Genomic DNA, 22833 nt, shown 5'->3' on the forward strand with positions numbered 1-22833 from the left:
ACCCAAAGCCTTTGACAGGTCTCTTTGCTGGAGTCTTGGAAACAGTATGCAAGGGTTAATACATGCTAATTGGCAAAGAAAGGATTTGTACATCTTCTCCAAGCTCCAGGTAGTTTCACGAGATGGTATGAAGTCCAGGAATGCAACAGCCCAACTCACAGTGGTCAGGCAGGATGCATTTCTGTCACCAGCAGGCTGTCAGCGGTTTGTAGCTGACACCAAATAGCCATTCCTGCCCTCTGACATTAGGCAGGTTCACAGTGCACAACCAAACTGACAGATGCAGCATCTTGCCTGGGAATCTCCATCCATCCCTGTCAGAGCCAGAGAGAGGCTGAGACCAACCTATGTCCAGAGTTTGAGAGAACAAATCAGAGGTCCTGCCGGTGCTGGTTAAGATTTAGGGCTCTTGCCATATTTGATGTGCACATCTGATCGACATTCATCTTCCCTAGCTCTGGGCAAGGCAACTTGGAAAATAAGTGACATTCTGGTGCAAGCAGTGCCTTAGGGCAGGTTGTATGTGCATGCAAGAGGGAGGCAGGGAAACTGCAATGCTGCCACCCACACAGCTCCAAGCAGCAAGCTCCCATGAAGTGCCCCAGAATGGAGCCACAGCTAGGCAGGCTTCGTGGGCTTCCACTCTCACTCCTGCCAGCAAACAGAGGTTAGCAGTCTGCAGACATTGTTATGCAGGAGATGAATCTCATTTATTTGTAACCTGTGGCAATTCCTTTTGTTCTTGGCTCAGAAAACCTGCTGGCGGAGTATGCTGAGCAGCAAGGGGACCATTAAAAACAAAGAGTCGCTTTCAATTCCCTTTGAAGTCCAATTTGCTGCAGTAAAGCTTAGGGAGAATTAACCAGCTGGGCTGCTTAATTTTGCAGAAATTAAGGAAAGGGAGAACATCAGCCTGACCGCGCTGGAGCAGGTGACGACAGCCCAGGGCTGAGCTGGTCCTGGGGCTCTGCGGACACAACCTGCTGCTCTAGAGCCACACAGCATCCACAGGACAGAGAAGGAGCAGGTAAAACCACCTTCCCATTAAGGCTGCAGACCAAGAACCCAGTCCCTGCTGCTTCTCCCAAGCTTCACTGACACAAGAGCTTGGGAAAAGCATATCCCTTGTGGGAAACTATGATCTGCCCAAAGGCCATTGCCAGAGTTGATGAAGCAAGCCAGCTGAGGAACAGCAAATGAACTTGGAAGAGAGGATTCCCTTGGCCTAACATGACCTGACCCTCAAGGTCTGTAGTACTTGGGTCTATAAATATTTAAGAGATTGATTTCCATGCACCTCTGTGCATTTTGGGCCCTCCTCAGCTGCAAAGGTGAAGGCATCCTGAGCAAAGCTGCTCAGAATTCTGGGCACAGCCAAGGCTACAGAGATTGCTAAAGCACAAGTGCAAGAGGGAAAGAAAAGAACCATGCATAAAAGGAGAGAATTAAAGATTTTTCTTTAAATATTTTCTCATCTGTGCACAATACTACCTACAGGGCAAGTAAGTCAGATAATATTTCATGTTAAATATACTTCTGTTACTGAACACAAACCTTGCTCACACCACAATGCCAGCTTCATTTTCACAGCCAGCTTTTAATACAATTTGCTAGGAACACATTTGCCATGGCCCCTTTGAGCTTGTAGTGTCAGGCTCCACTGTAACTATGTATAAAAATGCATATATAACTAAACAACAAGAAAAAAGAAATAGATTTATGAGCTATGTGATCCAAGTTCAGAGATTAGTTAAGAACTTTAAAAACTGGTGTAAGTTCAGCTATATTGCTGTCTCCTGACCTGGCTACAATCTGAAAATACATTTTTCCCATATGCTAAGGGGCTGGACTGAAATGAAGGGTAGATTTCCTGTGCTTGGACTGGCAGGGGGGAGTGGACATGAAGAGAAATTTGATTTTCTAAGTCTTCAAAGGTAAGGGCACAACAGGGAAGAAGAGCTTCATCATTAGCACAAGATAAGTTTTTAAAGGGAATATTACAGCATCTGCTACAGTCTCATTCTGAGAGAAATTCAGGCAGTGGTGTGAGTTGCTTGAGACATGTTCAGAGATCTTAGTATGTAAAGAGTATTTTTTTTCACTTTTTTAAGCTCTTTTTTTTTTTGCTTCTTTCTACATGAAATAATGCACCTTGGAGCCAAGTCAGATGAATAAATGTAATTTACAGTATCAACAATATCTTGTCAACAGTTGGCAACATCAAAAAAGTTCTGCTACCACTGCACAAAGATGAAACAAGGGATGCAAACTACTTTGTGTTACATTAGAGAGGTGAATAATTCAAATAACTACAATGCTTTTCCTTCTGATCATGGAACACCCCAGGGCTGGAAGTAATTTCCAAACATTTACTTATTGCTTGCAAGTATCCAACACGTGGAGGCTTTGTGGGTGCACTTTTGTTGTGGTTTGTTTTCAACGGACAGGTTGCAATCAGGTCCTTGCAAATATTTGGTACGCTATACTTGGTTATCAGTCAGTTATTGCAGGTCAGCAAGAGGCACCAAAGTAATTCTGTTTGCAACTGGAGGCACACTCAAGCACTGCCAATATGGGTATGTATTGGTGTAAAATTTATCTATTGCGAAGGCACCGGAGATATTTGCTTTCCACAGACATCGGCACCAATGGAGCCTGTTAGCTGGGAGATGCTGAGAGTGCAGGCTGGCAAACCAGGCCAGCGTCACACATGAATGAATTATTTGTAAGAACTCCTGCAGCATCTGCCCCACTCTGGACTGAATCAAATCTATTTTTAAAGTCACTCAGAATTATAAATAAATAAACCAGAGTCTGGATTAAAAACTACATAGTGGCTCAACACCTACATGTAGTCTGCTTTAATGATCTCATGGGAGACCTGGCCAAGGCGCTGGGTATATGCATATCTTCAAGAAATTAGAGCATCCCTGGCCATAAGACTTCTACGTGAAGGATTTTTAATCCTAGCAGCCATGCATATGAATGTGGGGTGCTGCAGGTCCTGGACAGGGTGCTGTGTTACTCTCCTGGAGGGTTAATGGCTGTTGAGCAGCCCGGGGACTGGAGGGATGCAGACACCCCTACGTCCCCTCTTACCTGTGGTGTTTGTGAGCTGGAAGGTGATGGATTTGTCAGGGATGCTGCAGACATTGCGGACGGACACCTGGCATGTGTAGCTGGCATAATCCTGGGGCCGCAGGTTCTTCAGCTTCAGGACTTTGGTTTCACCCTGGGAGTTGGGGAAAAAAGTGGAGGGGAAAAGACACAGGTGTGCAAAGCACAGCTCATCACTGCAAGTCCGTAACCTATTCCAAAGTTTACAGACTGTCAGCAGCACCCATCAAAACCTCAGGGAATTGTGCAGACTTCAAGCTCCCCTAGCTATACAGAAAGGAGACACCAAATATTTGTGGTGGTAACTCCACCTCCAGGATTTCTCAAAAGTGCTAGCAACTGACTGACATTTAACCTGAAAGCACTGCTGAACAGGTCTAGGCATAACTTCTTGACAAATGCAGTCAGAATCATCTTTCAGAATTTGAAAAACCTCAAACATCCCTGAATAGACCTCGAGATCTCACACCACGATGTCAACAGGAACCCAAGGGATATTATTGGGGTCTCAACATTGCAAGCCCAAAGTAAATCAGAGTGGATTCAGGCATTAATGCTGGCCTAAATATGGCAAGTTTAACAGTTGCGCTGTGAAAAATTGCAGTACAAGGGGAAAAAGATAAATCAGAGAACTACTCAGAGAACTCCCCAAAACTTTCTGATCTCTCTTCTCCAGATTCTAATCTCATTTATGCTGGTGTAAATTCAGAGTAACTACATGGATTATGGCAGCCGTTTCTCATACCAAGATAACAAACAAACAAACAAACAAAATCACTACCTGGAGCTCTATTAGTTACTGGCTTGTTACAGAAACAGAATTAAGTTGTTAAATTAACAGTAGATGTGTTCTGTAGATTTTTATTTATGAAATCTGGAAAGCTCTAAGATTCATCCTGTGGTTTGCACGCCCTGCAACTCATATGTCTTCCCATGACAGCTTGTCGCTGTTGTTCTCCTTGTGTTTGTCTGAATCTCTTCTGGAGAAATCATTCCATAATTGCCTGCAAATGTGTGAAGGTCTCAGCACAACAAATCCTCTTGAGGACAACCTCAAGGGACTGGACAATGAGCTCAGGCATGCTAATATGTAGAGAACAATGATGCGAACTGAGTAAATGAGAAAGATACCTAGGAGACCAATAACCCTATGGGAGTCCTGTCCCCTGAGATTTGTTGCTATGCCACACAAATGATGGCATTTACAATGTGTATACCAACTACTCACTTACAGGGCCCTGTTTATTGACTAGTAATTGTTGGGTAAATGTGCATAAATCTTTAGTGTAGGTAAGTTTTAGAAAGATTAAACAGTAAAGCCTTCACCTCCTTTTTAATGTAAAAGCCTACCCAAACCTGACACTGATACCACTTCATCCCTAACACAATACACAACCCCTGGCAAAGTGTGGTTTGTTAAACAGTGCATTTGAGCTCCAGCAACATTTTCCCCTCCCAACAGTGTTGCAAAGGTGTGTTTCTGTTAACGTCAACTCTTACCAACCCAAACTTAGAGACTTATGCTGGTGCTAAGGAGAGGACCATAGGGCATGCCTGTGTGAGCACAGCAGTCCTAACACTCTCTCTCAGAGCTGGAAACGACTCATCATGTTAGGATGGGTCCTGACAGGAGCTGCGGGATGTTGGGTCATTTACACATTAATATTACAACATGGTGAATTCCTGCCAGATGCTTTATTTAGCTGAATAAAATACCTCAAGTCCTAAGACATCCTCTCACTAAGCAATGTCTCCTGTTAATTACGCTGAGTTAGTGAAAGCTGGAAGACCCCACTGTGGCCTCCTCTAAGGCCAGGCATGTCCTAGTTGGATGCCGTGTAACCCTGGACTAGATAAAGCTCTCTCTGGGGCCAAACAGCGGCACTGACCTACAGCATTTTAGTTGCAGATCTGTCACCAACCTGCAGCTCTCTCCTCTCTCCTCTCCCCTCTGAGTGTTTCCATTTGGCTGCCCATTTACTCCCTGTTACTTGTGGGCATAAGGAAAAGCTCTTCATCATTTGTTTCACGGATCCCATGGCAATCAATGCCTGCCATTTGTCGCACTGCTGAAGAGGAAGCACTTCCCCTGATGTATGAAGCTCGGGCACTCAATTAATTAAAGAAAATAGTAATGGGAGACAGAGGAGACCTGATCTTGGAATTGTTCGCTTGGATTTTAGTCTCTGCCATCCAATGACTACGTCACCTCATTAGGGTAGCTGTGGCCTGAGCTCAGGGACAGAGCCAGAAAGGGCTTTAAGGCTGTCAGACGCCCTTCTGCTGCTCTATTCCTCTTGTACCCTGGGCACCCACAGACAGAAGTAGGCTCTACCAGCTTTTTGGAGACAGTGCTCCTTGCAGCAACCCCCACCCTCTGCCCAACATTGTAGTCCACACAGGGAACACCCTCTGCTGCAGTGCACTGGGTTACCAAGACACTCAACACAAGCTGGTGGAAGTTTGTTTTTTTTCACCTGTGTGTAGAGGGGTTCATAGATGTCCACACCATTGTCCTGACTGTGGGAAAGCGTCTCAGCTCCCCGTTTCCAGATGAAACGAGCTGGTGGGTTGGAGTTGACAGTGCAGCGGAGGAAGACAGTCTTCTCCTGGTAGAAGCTGCCACGAACATCACTGATGGTCTGGTGAATGGTGAGAACAGGTTCATCTAGATCTGGAAGGAAGGTAAGGAGGGCCGCAGCAGCTGTTAGTGAAGCTTGGTCTGCACAAACAGCCTGCAGAGCAGACGATGCTCTAGGCACTGCAGAGGGGAGGGGAAGCTCCCGCACGTTTGGCTGATGACAACTACCGAATTAAGAGCTTATCTGAGGGCAGGGAACACAAACAAAATCTAAAGGGAACACACAGGAGAAGACAGAATTCTCCCTCTCACCACACAACCTCCAGAGAATAGAAAGCACCCTCTGGTATGCAGATCCCCATGTAGTCCTTAAGCAAATTACCTACCTTCCACATGCTTCTAGGGCAGCGGGCTGCCTCACCTTCCCCAGTGGCACCCCACACTCAAAATCACTTCTCTCTACTTCAGTGAGAGGTCAGAAGGTTCCCAGGAAACTGCTCCATCATAATTTCTTCTGCTCCCACTTTCCACTTCCCAAATTCCCACTGAAATCATGAAGCTAAGCCCATGGCTGTGAGATGCCCACACAAATGACAGGACAAACCTTCAGTTCAAGGGGTGAAAGTAAAAATTAGGACAAGATCAAGGAGCTGAGGTGGAGAGTTGTCTCCTAGTCAGGAGCAAGTCTTGTGGGGAGCCATGGGAACATGAGATGTAAAACACTGTGACAGGTATGCACAATTTCTCTCTCTTCCTATTAAAATATCATCTGTGCATTTGCTTCTTTTCAGGATCTGTACTGACTTTCCCTCTTCAGTAACTTCTATTCACCGCATCCCTATCTATCACCCACCCCTAAACCCATCAGATTATTTTGCTTTCTCCGTTTACAGAAAATGCTCCTTCTAATTCCCTCACTATATCTGCACTGGACATGTAGCCATCACAAATCAATGGCCATCAGTCGCTTAACTTGCAAAGACACAAACAATAGCCCTGTAGGGAGCATACTCCCTCCATCCACTCAGAACACACTGCTCCCCAAGGTCCCCTCCTGCTAAAAATGGATCATTTTCTTGGGTTTTGCACCAGACATCAGTGTCTGAACATCAAGGAAGCATAGGGAAAACCTCAGTTCTTTCTCCTCCCAGAGACTGGGGTTAGGTGTAAAGATCCCATTTAACAAGATGGGACCAACTGGCCCCCTAAACTAAAATCTGTCCCTGTGCCCTTAAACATGTCTTAAAAGCCATCTGTTGAGCTCAGCTGAAACAATTCTACACTTTCAGGAGCCTTATGACACCATCTTCAACTATGAGGAAACTGAGGCACATGCACCCAGTATCCTCTACATGTTAGCAGAGAGGACGAGGACGTGTGCTCATCACCTGCTGCTCTCCTATGCCACCTAATTTTCTCTATATTTTATTTCAGAGATATGTAAGTTTGGAGATCTGGCTCCCAGAAAGGAAGAGGGAAGCAGGGCTGAGTTTCTTCTAACTTGTTATCCAAATGGCATATGTTGTCTTCTGAATCACAGGCATCAACTTGTGGATTTGCATATTTTAATGAGCTCTGTGCTTGGTAGACAGCAATTGTAATTGGACCTGCTTGACCACATCATAGCTCAGAGATACGAGTAGAGCCATTAGCAGAACAAGGACAAGGCACCAAAAAACCCCCAAAGCCCCAGAACAAAACAGAACCCAAGGCTGAAGAAAAACATACATAGGTAGAAAAAAAATGCCGCAGCTCCTCTCCATGCAGTGCTCTTTTCACGTGCCTAGGGTGACTGAATTTTATACCTAATTCTTTTGGACCAGGACCATGAGCATAGCCTCTCCTCCTTGTTTGTCCTTAACGCTCCTTTATTTGTTCACACTTCACAAGAGTAACTCAGTAGCTACCATCCTTCTGAAGCTCCATTTCTCATCAGGATGCATGGTAAAACACTTCCCTTACTGATCAAAGAAGATACTCACCGTTCAGGTCTCCTGGTTCCCAGCTACTCCCCACACAGAAAACACCATCTTCCTTTTGGTTGCTAAACCTTTCTTCCCTTGAATCTTTCAGGCTTTTTCATAGCAGTCAGCTCCATGTCTAGCCCTCCTGAGAAAAGCTAAAATAAAACCTACAAAGATATGTATGTCCTTGATGTACAAGTAACGGCACTGATGTCAGTGAGCTGCACACAAGATAAATTTGGCCCATGGCTGCTCATGGAGATGGTCATATGGGATATTTCATGTGCAATATAAGCTTGTAAACATCCATTCTTTCTTTTTCTTTACTTCCTCTCTCTCCCACATGGAAGTAATCCAAACAGCAGCTGCCCCTCTGCCAGTATCAAACCAGTACTTTAAAGCCTCATTTGGTGCCCACTTGGGGCAAAGGAATAACTTGTTACACAGGTTAGTGTTTCCAGTTTAATACCCTCTTGGCACCAATGGTGTTCTCTGCACAACCTTGCTTGTCTAATACTAAAAGTATGAGCGAGGACTAGCACTAGCTGTCAAGGACATCAAGGTTCACATGAGGGTGATTACTTACCTCTAACTACAAATTGGGACGTAGGGAAAGAAGGGTTTTGTTTTCAGATTCTGATTCATTCAGCTGAAGGTTGACTGGGTGAGTGTTCAACAAAAAGTGTGGCTTTTCCTGTGTGTTCCCTTGTACATACTGCTAATGCTAGCAGAAAATAGTCTCTCCTCCACAAAACCCAGAGTAAGCAGAACAGAGGTGCGTTACCAAGTCCATCTGCAGAGTAGATGTTAGTATGAGAAAGCCCTTGGCTATCCCATTAGCCCCATAGTTCTACAGGTCAGAGCTGCATGAGGGACCATGGGACACTACATTACTCTAGCTCCAGCCTGCACCCCAGAAGTAAAGGGAGTACCCTCAGGGCATAAAGAGATTCATACCACAGTCCTGTTCCTAGAGACGCAGGACCTGGCAAGGTGTCATAGTGAGGCTTGAGAAAGACAAGTCCCCTTTGCAATGGACAGTTACCATACGCTTCCACCACACGCAGAAGAGGAAATAGGCAGAGACTCCAAGCAAGTCTAGGTGGGTGTCAGAACTCCAAAGCTATGCAATGATAGTGAAGAAATGCTCATCCCATCCAAAGAGGCTGCTGCTGAAGCAATTAATCTTTCCAGTCTGTAGGATGGTGCTCATACTATGCTACTCCAATAAAGGGCAGGGCAAGGAGAGAACTGAGAGGGGAGCTGCTCCAAGCAACAGAATACAGCTGCAGATCATGAACTTGCCAAAAGCCTAAGTGTGTTCAAGTCTAGCTAGAAGGAGTGTGGGAATGGGTGGTGATGGGTTCAGGGAGAGTTCCAGCTGCTCTATCACACCTCACATCTTTTTAGCATCAACCTCTTGCTGGCTAGGCCTTCTCAGAAGATGTGAGTGAGAAGAGGGATTTGGTGTTACTTGGGTTTGAGAAAATTGGAATAGTTGATAGCCAAGGACAATAAACTCATTGGTAATTTTCCACAGAGAGTAAATCTCTTTTAAAGTTGCCTAGACCTTAAATCTTGGATTCCTCCCATATTGGGATTATGGATAAGGTTAATTTCCCTTCCTTTTGGTCACAACAGCCCAAAAATAAGCCAGCATGAGAAACTTTCAAACATGGGTCCCAAGATGGAGAACTACTAACTCCAGGACACAAGAAGAATGGCCACTGCAACCAGCCCAAGAAATGTTGAGTCACTGAAGCAAAGGGGCCCTCACAGATTCCTTCACATTCATCCCTTCACAGCTCAGCCTCCTCAGGTGAGTCCAAGAGTCTTCTACTGTTTCCACCAATGCTACAGAAGTAGCAATTCTGGGAGCAGGGCACTGGTTTCAGGAATGTCCCAGGTATCTGAGGCATTACCAATTTCAAGAAGCATTGTTTTGCTTCAAGCATTGCCAGCTTAAAAACAAAGTCAAAGAAAGCAGAAAGCACCTACAATGCTACATCCCAGACAAGCTCCAGAGACCACTGGCTGTTACTGACATTGTGGCTCCTGGGTAGGAATGACTCACATGGACAGGAAGAGCTATCTGTTTTGTGGATGGATCTAATCTTCTAGGGAACATGGACCCTGGGGTGCACTGCACCATTCCCTTTGCTCCTGAACCAGGCGCATGTAGTCCTAGGGCAATGCAGCTCCTTGCTGGCCCCGCAGCAAGGCAGAGACATGCAGTAGAACTGTGGGAAGGTCTGGGTTGCCACTAAACGACTTACACTGCACATCTACTCGAATGGACTTGATGGCAGGGACCCCAACCCCATTTTCTGCTTTACAGTAATAGCGGCCCCCCTGCAGCCTTTGGATCTTCTCAATCCGAAGGGTCTCGTTAAGCACTGACGTCTCTTGGAATTTGTCCGACGCGCTGCCGGCAGTTTTGGTCCATCTCACCTGCATGAGAAGAATGAGAGGAATGCAAACAGTGACACAAACTAGAGATCCCAAGTGACAGCAGCACTGCCTTTACTCCTCTTCACCTCCTCCCTAGCCATTCTCAAAAACTGGCCCTACAGCACCACCAGACCTTACCAAAGTTCAGCTACTGATCTCGGTATGTCTTGGTAGACCAGCTGCTGACTCTCATGCATCACTAATCCCCACATTTGAGAGTCCAGGGTAACCCCTCGGTTCACTCAAACACACACTGCATATTTACCACTTTTGCCCTGGTCCTGTAAACCCAGCGGCTTGTTTAATTTTACACCACTATCTGCACAACACAGGATTCTGAGCTTTAAGCCTTGGGACCCCATGCGGCTGGTAGGCCACAAAGCTAAAGCAAACATGAGCTCACAGCTACAGAGCTTTTATTGCAGTAAACGCTCACCTTTCTCTGGACAGAAAGGCTATTTCTGCTTTATGCTTTTCCAAGAAAGAGTGAGAAAATGCAGCTGCTATCTGGCTCTTGCCCCTTTCCCACAGGGAACCCCTGTGTGTGTTATTTTTATAAGCCATCTTTTTGCAGTGCACAAGCTTTTACCTTGATTTTAAAGATATAGAAAATGAAAAGAAAAAATCCCTTCAGATTCCAAGCTATCTTGCATTTTTTGTCCTTATGTTACATGTCTTAAGATCTTGGCTTGCAAGGGTAACTGATCTGCATAATAATTCATGGTGAATGGTGGTAAAAGGACAGAACTCCTAAAAATTGAATGGTTATTCTTATGTCTGCAATGAGGTACAGCCCTAACAGTGGCAGTATAAGCCTCCCCCTTGTTTTCTGCAGTCCAGACAATGAAAGAGAGAGAAGACAATGAAAGAGAGAGATAGCTTTTCTCAGACCGCTGGTTTTCTGTATCTGCAACCTCCTTCCTAAAGGCTGGTGACTGGTGGTCTCCCACACTGGTGCCCATCCAGACTTTGGGACTGATATCTGGCAAGATCAGCAAATAGAAAGGAGACTTTCATTCAACATGGACCACAGACAAATGGATCAGAAACCTTGACCACTCTGCCAGATTTTACTTGAAACTCACTGCCACCACCTGATTGATGCTGATGCTCTAAAAAGAGCAGGGGTGTGTGCATCCCATCCCCAGAGCACTAGGTTGAGCAGATTTTTGGAGCTAATGACTATGGATTTGTTTAGCATTTGTAGACTTATTATGAAATTGTCTAAGGGCCCCAAGACTCTCAGAGTCTCCTGCTTGCAAGGACACTTCAGCCAGCTCTTTAATCTTTTCAATTTTAATCTCATTTAAGTATTTTGGCTACATTTTCGTGTTTTAATGACTGGCTGATAGAAGGGGAAATAAAAGATGAAACAAAGGTTAAGATACAAGCTTACCTGGGGAAGAAATCTGTCCGTGAGGAGGGAGGGCAGACATAGGACACATGCCATGTTTTATGTGTGTGGGTCATGCCTCCCCGGTCATGCCTTGTGGGTCTGGTGTCCCCTGTGCATGTCCAGGCAAAGGCAAGCCACAGTGTTGCCCACTAGCATGCTGTCCGCATCAGGCTCTGCTCCAGAAACCTCTCTGGCTACTCAGGCCCCTGCAAGCTGCCACCACCTTCACACACATTCAACATCCTTAGGCAGGGCTAGGCCATCATCTTAGTTTCTGACATACGCAGCTATCATCTGCCCATCACTGTCACAAGCCTAGGCTGGTCGTTTTTGCTGTCTTAGATTATTTCCTTTTTACTGTTTCCAGGATATGCTTTGATGGATAAACTGTTTCAAATTCTGCTGGCTGAGTCTCTCTCCCTCTCTTTTGTCATTGCCTCTTCGCCAAGTAGCTACTCAAAAGCTAGTCCACAGTGGCACTGACTGGTGCATGAAGACACATGGCTTCTCAGCACAGATATCTGTGGCAGGATTTGGGAAGGAGGACAAGAAGACATATGTACTGTACCTGGCTCCCTTGAGCGTATTCTGTCACGTCCAGCCTCGTAGCACATACTAGCTGCCATTCCTACCACACTCTGTCCCAGAGCAGGCAGACCCACTCTCTGGTTCAGTGTTTCTATAGATCCATCCACACTATTACTGAACCTGCCTGCTTGAGCATCTGAAGGGTGGAGAGGTGCCTGAATGGGGCTTGAGGCTATGCATCCCTCTAGGGACCCTGGGGAAGAACTGCAGCAGTTACTCAAGCTCAGCCCTGCACTGAACTGTGGCTTTGACCACAGCATGGACATACCCAACACTGCAAGTCTGAATCTGCCTCTGGCCAGTGGCCATTAAGCAATGACCAGCAGGGTCTGAATGGGCCTCACTATGAACAACTTTCCAAACTCCCCCAAGCAGGTTCCCCTTGGCTGTACATCCAGAGAAGCTAAGAGACTGCAGAATCATAAAGGAAAAACTCCTATGACCAACACATGCAGGAAGCCTCCTCTAACCTGCTCAAGCTGTTCCTACTTTGCAGTAAGAGGGTTAAAGATTTGAGGGTCACTTGTATAATGGATTCAGCTTGAGATTTCAGTTTTCTGGGGGTCTTCACATACTGATGACCACTAGAAACTCTGTGTATGCTCCTGCAAAGCTCTGTGGACTGTTTTCCATAAAAGCAAGACCAGATGCTTAATAGCTTAACAGGCTAGTGCTTGTACTGTGAGGCGTCCCTACTTGACTGTAACATGGAGGAGAAAGCTGGGCACCCTGCTGCCCACAACTCTCTTCTATGTGGAGACTACAGGGAGTTGCCAGGGGGAGAGAGGTGCCGGGCAAGACCGACAGCTTACCTGTGGCCGGGGGTGTCCTGTGACCAGACACTGCAGGACCAGCGTGTCCCCCTCCCGAATTGTGTAAACACGTTCACTAATGTTGTCTTCCTTCACCACGCACGCCTGCCCAGCATGGATGATTTGGGCCTGAGCAGGAGCTGCAGAGAGGAAAGAAGAAGTAAACAGGGAAGTGAGCAGCACCCCAGCCCCCTGTGCCCACGGTAGCTGCTCCAATGGCAGGGTGGAAGAGCCACCTCTTGACACATAGAGGGGAAGAGCAAGACAGTGATGGGCATGAGACACAAAGGTCCCAGGAGATGGAAAACAGCAATTTTCCTCATCTCCTGGGCAGCTGGTATCAACTGCTATTTTAAAACCTTTGGTCCTGTTGGGATGAGCAGCTTTAGGCTCCGAAAAGCAGAACATGGAGCTTTCTGGGAGGACTGTCTTAAGCAGGCTGAGAACCAAGAATTCCCTGCTCTCATCTCTTCCAGAGAGGAGCATGTGTGAGCAGTTAAAGCAGGGAGCTGGTCAAATCACAACTGCTCTACAACTGCTCTACAACTGCCTAAAAGAGGCCACATTACTATGATTTACTTTGCAGGAGGCTGGGATAACTACTGAGCAGAGTCAGAAAGGATCGTGAAGCTCTGTAGAACTTTTAGCAACATCCCTAGAACAGGCAGAGCACACTGTAGGAAAAACAAGTCTTTCCCAAATTACACTGAAATCTAAGCCCTGAGCAAGAGGAAACATTCTCTGTGGGATCACGGGACCCATAAACTCTAGGGGTCTCTCCAGCTAGGGCTTCAAGTGGAGACCAGTTACTGCCAGTCTGGCCAGGAAAAGGAGTGAAGTGGAAAATACACAGAAATTAAATTCTGCTCCAGAATCCTGTGCAAACAGCCGTTGGCTCCAAAGCGTTTGTGTGATCACTGAAGCAGCTGACATGTATTGAAGGTGACTGCACAGCCCAACAGGACACCTGTACTTGTTCGAGGGGAAAACTCCAGTCTCACTTCAAGGAACAGAGAAACTCACAAACATGCCTAGGAACTGGCTCCTCAGTGAGAGTCCCCCTGGGATCCTTCCCTGGGCTTACTGCTATGCTTCCAGGTCACTCTGGAGTTGCAGCTTTAGCTCCCATCAGTAAAATACACCACAAACGAACAAACCACTGAGGACATCATCAAAGGGTTTAAAGCAATCGGCCTTTTGAAACAAGTGCAGATTTTGCACAACCTGTTAGAGCTGAACACCTACTTTTTCCTCCAGATTGGCTGAGCTTCAAAGACTACTTGTTTGTTTGTTTTACTTCTTCCTTTTAGCATGACCGAAATGCTCTAAACACAACCACCTGGGCAAGGAAAGTGCTCAGATTTATCAGATTTATGCTGGTTTAACTAGCATAAAACAACCAGCAGCACATACCTAGGGCAGTCTGGGCTCAGGCAGTGGAAAAGATCTGCCTTTGAGGTCAGCCTTTATGAACTGGTTTCACCACAATGCACTGACCAAGCAGCAGTGACACAGGAGTGGAGACAGGGCTAGTGAGCAGCAAGCTGCTCTTGCTGCTGGGGCTGCACAGCCTGCCATGGCTGCACAGCACTCAGGGAGCAGCATGGCACATGCAGCAAGCTACTCCCTCTTTTTGTATCTCTTCTGTCTTTCCAGAGTGGTGGCACTTTGCTAAGATCATTATTACTGCCCAAAGTGTTGACTAGAAGAAGCAACATGCGGATTTGGATTATATGATGGCACAAACATGGACAAATCCCTCAGCTTCTCTCATCTTCCCCTTCTGCAGGGCTCCTGCGAATATGCATGCTATTGCTTGAGCATCATGGAATGCTGAAAGTGACTGTCAAAGCTTCACTGAATACAACTGAGTAAATGAGTCACCTTCCCTTGCCTAGATTGCAGAAGGAGAAAGTAAAAACCTATGCATGTGCTTGTACACATCTGTGTGTTTATGCACATACATGTATGGATATACATACAGGTATGTAAATACATCAAGTAAAATAGTGACTTAAGAGGAAAAGACATCATGAATGCTTGCCAAGTGAACAGTGGCAGAGGAGTAATTCGAAGGTGTATATAACCTTTGCCAACATACCTTAATACAAATGACAGTCTCTTGGGATGTTTTAGCCCTTGGCTCAGTCCTCTGCAGACCTACCATCACACCTTTAACCCCATGTGCACTGCAGAGCATTGCTCACAGTGCCAAGGCCCAGGCTGTGATGCTGAAGAATCCCTGCTCTATGATTAAAAGAGAAATCCTGTCCCTTCCCATCCTGTACAATATTTCTGCCCATCCTCAACCTGTGTTGCCTGTGTTTCAATGTGATCTTGGCAACTGCAGCAGCAAAGCTCTCCTAACCTCTCACAGTCAGAGCTGCATTTGCCGGATGGTGGCTCTATTCTCCCTTTTCAAACATGACCTTGCTGCAAAAACTAATTTCCAGCCATCCCATGGAGAATCAGAATATTTATCTGCAGCTGTAGCTCCCAGTTAAATGTTTCCTTCAGATGCTCTGCTGTATCCCACGCGGTAAGTCTTTCAACTTAAATTCTTTTCCCTTTGGCCATCTCACTTCCACAATTACCAGTCCTGCGCAACCGTTTCCTGTCACCTGGGGAATTTCCACAGCAATTTCATTAGGCACAATGGTACAGGATTAGAGGGGTTTTGTGCAACTATTCTGGTGCCCAAATACCTTGTGGTAATTTGCTGGTGTCTCTCTGAGTTTGATAGAAATATTATATAAACTACTTCTTATTTGGCAATACAAAGCACATACATGGCAAAACAATAACCCTAGGGATAAGCCCTATGTCATAATTTTGTCCTCTTCTCCCAGATTCTCCTTGGATCCACTGAGCTTCAATGACACTTACAAGCAAGGGTGTGCACACCTGGCTTTGTTCATAGGTCTTAACTTGCTTGTATTACCACTATGGATACCTTTCAGATACGTTCACTGGAAAAGGACACCACTCTAAGTGAATCTCCACTGCTTGAGCTGTAACATCTCTCTTACAATCACAGCACAGGTCCCAGCAGAATAACAACCATTTTGTCATGTCTTAAACCCTATACGAACCCAGATCCCTCAAAAGGGAGCCTGGAGTTGTCTTGGAAAGAAAAGCACTCGTATAACTGGCATAGGAGTCTGAGAAACTCTGCCTCTGGTTACAATCTGACATTAGCAAAATAGTGGGGGCTAAGCAATGAATGAACCAACCCAGCTCTTACGGAATCGCATTAAATCACAGGATGACACTCGGGAAGGTCTCTAGTCCAAGCTCAGCCTGCCACAGCACGCAACGGCTGGGAAAATCACCTCATGCTGCATTACAGATGGGCAGAGAGATTGCGAGGATTAATTGCACTTTTAATGTGCTTGAACAGAAAGAATACATTATTGTTTGACATCATCCCAGGTCTCCTGGAGGATTTCAGCGCACAGACGGTTTGCGCACTGCCAGCACAACAGGATGGCAGGACCATGCCTGTCAGAGTAAACACTTCCACAGAAGATCCTTAGGAGGGCAAAGAAAGGCTGGAGCATGAGGCCAGGTGCTAGAAATGAGGCAGTAATCTCAGCTAGTCTCTGCAGTGCTCCACAAGAACAACCCCTGCACAGATACAATCTGCCCTGGTAAGTCCTGCTGGTGCAGAATCCCCCCCCCACCCTCAGGCTGTCAAGGAAGATCTCTAATGACTAATACAGGGAAAGGAGAGATTGTTCACCACCCTTTTTCCCCCAGCATTTTGAGGAACAGGTGTATCATCACTTCCATTCCAGTTCCAAATAAGAGATCGATCGAGGGAGGGCTCCCAATACTAGGTCCTCCAGAGAAACTAGACCAGCCAAATGTTGAGTGCCAGATGTTTTACAAGGGGGAGGGGAAAAAAACCATCAGGCAGCATTAGAAGAAAGGGCTGGCTTGCAACGCATTTGGCCTCTGCACTGAGATTTCCTACAATGCTTTCACTTGACATATTAATACATTAAAACAAAAAGAAATTGGAGTGGATAAAATAACTTTATTCCCAATGCAGTGTAGTGTACAATGTTATTATTACCATAATCTGGAAAGTTTATGAGACTCTTGGTGCTTAGGGGTTGCTAATATCATTAAAATTCAGGAAAGGAGAGAGAAATGGTCTTTTGGAGAGGACTGAGTAATCTGTATTTGGTTCACAGGTCTAGTCATTCATCTTTCTGAGCCTGAGATCCCACTGCTACGATGGCAATGAGGAATGTTCCTTCACAGAGAGGGTGGTGAGTGACAGATACCGCATTGACACTCCCTCAGTCACACTCAGCAACCGCAAGGGCAGGCTGCTACCCCTTTTGCAGCACAGCATCCACTGCACTTTACTACTGCCTTTTCAGCAGGATGACACTAGCCATCACTGTTAGACTCAGCATCCCCTTTGTCACCTTCACATGTCCTGCAGATGGCCTCAAGGATGGAGAACACTCACCTTCTAAGCTGCTGGCCCAATACCTGCAGCTAGACACAACAGGGAGAGTGAATCTACCCATCTCCATTATCACGTTCCTGCAGGGTGGGGAGAGAGGGAAGCTGCATCTAGAACTTTCCCTCTTCCTCAGCCTTTATCTACCAGCCTTATTTACAAGGCAAGTGATGCCCTGCCAAACACCTGGAGTAATTATAATTCAGCCTCTTCTGCACATAAGCTAGGCAAAGAAGCCAGGGTCCTTCCCCGTTCCTGCTCCTAGGCTCCCTGGACTCACACTGCTGGCTTACATAGGAGCAAGAGCAGGGGGAGCATTTGCTGCTAATCTGCTGCTTATGTTCTTGTTCCCTCAAGAACCTAGTTGTCTCCTTCCCTTCACCCTTCCCATCCTGAGCAAGTGAAATGAAATGGATGCATCTTGAAGGGAGTTCAAGGGGAAAAGCAGACAGTGTTTATGGAGTAAGTGGGGTTGAATGAGCATTTCATTAAGGAAATCCACATGTGGCATTTCTTGCTGAGCAGCCACTCTCAGTAACTTCCTGTCCATGGGTAGAATTGCCCTGCAGCACTGTTTGTTACAGACCCTGCATGGCAAAGCACCCAGGGAGCTTCTCAAGCATTGAAGTCACTGCTTTAGCATTTTATCCCGCCTTTATTCATACAACGCACAACTCGGCTTGAAGAGCAGGGGCATACAAACACAAGACCTTTGAGAAAGGGGTCATGTCCTCTTAGCAGAGCACAAAGAGTAGCCAGCACACAAGTAAAGGGAAGAAACATGCTACCAATGCTTGTCAGGAGTGAGGAAGGTCTAGTAGGATGGGAAGGGTCTGAAGGGGCAGCATCTTGATGGTCAAACAAATCACCCTGCTCATGCCTGCTCTGGGAGGGGGTGGCAGCTGCCTTGTTGTGTGCTCCATCACTGTTCAGCTGTGTCTCACTGATTGTTCCACTGTAGATGAAGACCACAGGCTTTACTGAAACTTTTGACAAAACAAATTAACCAGGCCAGCTCCAACCCACAATGCAGGGCACAGTATCGATAGGCCATTTGAAAAGGAAATTCACTCCAGCTTGGGGACGATTATGGATATAATAATATGCAATCAGTGTCCATTAACACTCTCTGCAGGGCTGTGGATCAATAGTGTATTAATGGCTGAAGAAAGACTGCCCATATCTATCAGCAGTTAAGACCAGCACAATAGCAGAGGGAGAGGACATGGCAGTGGGTGGCTGTAATTGAGCTCAGGCACTGGATGGACATCTTTGCTTAGCCTGCCTAAGGGAACCCCTGTCACCACTGCTTTCTGAATATGTTCCCTGGCTGCTTGCTTGGAGGCCTTCTCCTGCACACCTCTGCCCCTCACAGCATCTTTGCCCAGCACAGCCCCTGCAGGGAAGTTCCCCAGCTGAAACTGCCTGTACAGCTTAGCCTGATTAGGCTCCAGCTTTTAACACAAGGTCAGGGCAGTCCCATAGCAGAGAAGAATGTAATGCAGGAGACCCCAAGGGATAGCTGAGGAGCAGATCGCATCCATGGTTCCGGGTCTCCTCCCTCTCCCTGTACTTCTTTCTTGCATGAGCTCCTCCTGTTGACTCTTCCAACACGGCGTGCTACCTGGGTAACTGCTACCACAAGTCTGTCCTAAACAAAAGCTATTAGGAAGCCCTCCCTGCAAGCTGACACTAAGGGCTACAACCCCAGACAAGACATCTCCGGAGAGGCACTTTTGCCTGTCTGCATCCCTGTTTTTACCACAACGCAAACCATGTACACTCAAAAAAAACCCCAAAACAAACAAACAAACAAACAAAAAAAACCCAAAACCCCAAAAAATCTGTTTACTGGACTCCTGGCCTAAGTGTACAGGAGGGAATTTGTCATATTTCAGCAGCAAAATGTCTCTGACTCCTGTGGTGTTTCTGCACTGATCATAATTAAAACACAAACATCAATCCACCCACAAAAGAAACACAACCATTTCCGATACGTGAAACAAGCATGTCTAACCCCATTCAACACTCCATAACACTCTTCAGCAAGAAGAGAAGAATATAATTTTCAATGGAAAGGGCACAGAGAAATGACAGAGCTGTGGAAAGCAATCACAGAGTACGAAACTTGGCTACTTAAAATAGTACGAGATTTTTTATCTTTTTAACTTGGAAGAGACCAAGACTATGTCTTTGCATCTCTGGCTGATTACATCTCCAGAAACAGAGTTTCCTCTGCAAAGCTCAGCCAGATGATTTGCATGGCCTTAAAATAACTTTTTGCTTAATCAATGTCGCTTCCTTGAAGCATTTCTATAATTTTGTTTCTTTTAGAAAAAAAGCCCCAACGAAATCATGTGAGCTGTCACGAATAGCAGGTACACCCCTGTGACTGCAGCACCTGCTCCCGACACCTTCGGTCAATTCAAAACCAATGAATTATTATGTGCTTTATTAAAGTATCAGTCGGCAGATCATCACTGACCACCCTCCCACAACCCCCGACAAAAAGGAGTGCCTGCAGCTTACTGGTTTTCCTAAGTGTTCTCAAAATGTTCTTACACAGGTCCACGTAACTGCAGAGTATCAAGCACTAGAGCAAAATCGATCGTCAGCTTTGTTTCATAGGAATCAAGTGACAGATGTTACACACACAACATTAAGGTGGCATAAGCTCTGCATCGCTGCCTAACTCATGTGCCTGAGTGGAATTTGTAAAGATGACTGAATGCCAGCAATATGAAGTAGGTTGTCTTCAAATCTTCTGGGGCTACAGATACAGTGGCAGTCAGAACCTGCACCTCAGGAACACTGTCCTGGAAGCTTGCAGCTTTGGTTAGGAAATGAAAAAAGCTTGTTTGTATCATAGCAGCCATAAAAGAGACTTTATTTCCCAACCCGCTTCCCACTGTGCCAGCTTCAGAGCCTGAGCTGTATCTCTAAATCTTGCTGCAAAACCCAATGAGCCACAGAGCCACACTCAAGCTAGGTGATCCTGCTAAGCTGAGTGCTCAAAGTGTTGCCCTTAAAAACCCATTTCTTCTCTGGCTGCTCCTTAAAGTTCCTAAGCATTTTAGGGGAAAACACAAATGAGGCAAGCAGCTTGGGGGGAAAAATCAGGCATCCTCTGTTCTAGAGAACATTGACAGACTGACTTGTTTGTCAGCTAGTAAAATATCCGAAAATCAAATAGTCCAGTTAGAGGACTACAAAGAGAACTGGACAACGGTAGCACAGATACTCGCTTAACCTGTCCATGTATTGCAGGAACAGTCTTTGGAGGCCAGGCCAGCACCAGGTTCCTTGGCAGGTTTGATCCCTTGCTTCCTTATGGAAGCTCCAACCAGGTCTCCCATTCCTTGTCAATGCGCAGCTGCTCCATGCACCCACCACCCTCTGAAGCGGCATGAACAGCTACAGGTATTCAGAAAGCCTGCTGACCTTCCGGCCTCTAAGCACTCATGCTCTCAGCTTTCAGTGTTGCCCATCACCAGGAGCCTCCCAGCAGTCAGTTCACAGGACAGCCAAGGCTGGCCCAGATGGAGATGCTATTAATAACTTTTGCAGACAAATGGGCTTTGCTCAAATGGTCCCAAGGGTTTTACCTCTCTCCTTTTTTCCCTGATTTCAAGATCCACTCATTCCCAAAGTCACTGTTAGTGCTGCTTGTTCCACTTCCTTTCCTATTTCATACTTCAAGCCACTTTGGTACAACTGTGACTCTTCAGCAAGGAGGTCCACGCACAAGATCTATAAAACAGTGTTCTTTGAAACTCAGCTGTTGTGTCATTGCTGCAGCATTTAACACAGGAGATGAAAGAAGAGCACAACACAGACACTTCATCCCTTCAAAAGGGAGGAAAAAAATGTCAATTTGCTAATCATCTGTTGACTAGATTAGCAGCAAAAGTGCATGAACTCTAATCAATGACTAACTACAGGCTCCTTTTCATATCAAAAGGGGAAAAAAAAACCCACATCAGGCAACAGCTGTGGCTTCTGAATAATGAAAAATAAGGAAAAGCAGAGGTAGCGGTTTCAAACTGGGTTTCCCAGCTGGCAGGACACACAGGGACTGCTTCAGACTTTGCTGATGAGCATTCCACCAAAGACGCATGTGTGCTAAAACCCACCCTGGAAAAACAGGAAGAGAGAAGGATTCAAGCCTCAAGTACACTTAAAAAGAGCAAACCCCAAAACAGCATGCAGTCAGAGTACACTAACACAAACTGGGTAAGAATAGGAGTACTTCCATGAAACTCCAGCTGGTGCTGTTCAACATGCTAAACCCTAAGTCTCAAATTCTTCAAAGCCAAGGTGGAAACTGGGGGCTAGTGAGCAAAAGAAGGATTGGCAGAGAAGAACTGGCAGAGAAGAGGACTTCTCTTTCCCTGGAGAGTCAAAGGAATGTGGTACGCTCAGTGCTGCCAACCCCAGAGGGTGGGTGCATAGCCATGGGGTTAGCAAAACAAGGCAAGTGGGGATTTGACCACCTGGTGCCCCAGCTCTCCTGCAGACCTACCTGTCCATGTGAGCAAAGCAGCTCCACCACTGTCAGAAGAACTTCTGCAGAGGCACAGAGGTTTGTGCAGACCACAAAGAAGCTGGGTAAATACTCAGGCACCAAATCTATGCTAAATTCTCACCTGTCATGGCTCTGCTGCTTCTAGGGCCCCAGCAATCATGCCATGGCATCAGTGCAAACATTCCCTCCACGCAGGAGAAGGAAGATTCAATAAATGGCCATGATTACCTGCTGCCATACCAAGCTTCCACAGAAAATGAAAAGCTATTTCAATTGAGAAATGGAAGGGAGGTGTGGGGAATCAGTGCAGGAGAGGGTGATAAGAGCTGCAAGAAAGAGAATGAAATAAAATTTCACTGAAAGCCTGTTTTGTTCTCACTGTAGTTAGAAATTCAAGTATCTAAAATCAATTTTTGTTACTGAAAAGTGGTGGGCACCAGAGACTTGTCTCTGTCCAAAGCTTTATGAAGAGTGATAGCCATCCCACTGGCACACCAGGTCCTCTGCAGCAAAGTCACCTCCCTGGGGATGAAAGCATGGTGGCTACACAAGATCAGCTCCCAAACCCAAGCCACTTAGTGGAAGACAGGCAAACACGGCACAAACTGCAGCACAATCTCTTGCTGGCCAGTCTAGTAGAGATGCCAAGGGCACAGGAGACAGCAGAGATTTGGCACCCCTCTGCTGGCTGCTTTTCTGCTCTCAACAAGAGCAGGATTAGAGACAGAGGTGCTTCTGATGGTACAGGGATGCTGCTGGCTATACAGGCCCTCAGTGGAAAGAAGCCTTTGTGCTCAAATGGGCTCCCATACAGGCCCTCATAAAACACTGATGCTTTTATCCCCCCAGGCAGTGCTGTTAGGTGGGGAAATGCTGCTATTGGGAGCTGCCAACTGGGGAAGATAAAGAAATGAAAGGCTTG

General features: G+C 46.1%; 1 protein-coding gene across 5 annotated transcripts in view; it reads right to left on the reverse strand.

Annotated features, from left to right (window-relative positions):
- The window catches only part of MDGA1 (MAM domain containing glycosylphosphatidylinositol anchor 1), a 154783-nt gene that overhangs the window by 88589 nt on the left and 43361 nt on the right, over positions 1-22833 (reverse strand). For all 5 annotated transcript variants that reach the window (XM_065680015.1, XM_065680014.1, XM_065680013.1 and 2 more), the window contains exons 3-6: positions 12910-13049; positions 9939-10113; positions 5595-5791; positions 3100-3232 (exon numbers count right to left, since the gene is read on the reverse strand). In XM_065680015.1, coding sequence (XP_065536087.1) covers positions 3100-3232; positions 5595-5791; positions 9939-10113; positions 12910-13049 — 645 coding nt within the window. The remainder of the gene's footprint in view (positions 1-3099; positions 3233-5594; positions 5792-9938; positions 10114-12909; positions 13050-22833) is intronic.

This window comes from Lathamus discolor, chromosome 5 (genome assembly GCF_037157495.1).
Source record: "Lathamus discolor isolate bLatDis1 chromosome 5, bLatDis1.hap1, whole genome shotgun sequence".
NCBI lineage: Eukaryota > Metazoa > Chordata > Aves > Psittaciformes > Psittacidae > Lathamus > Lathamus discolor.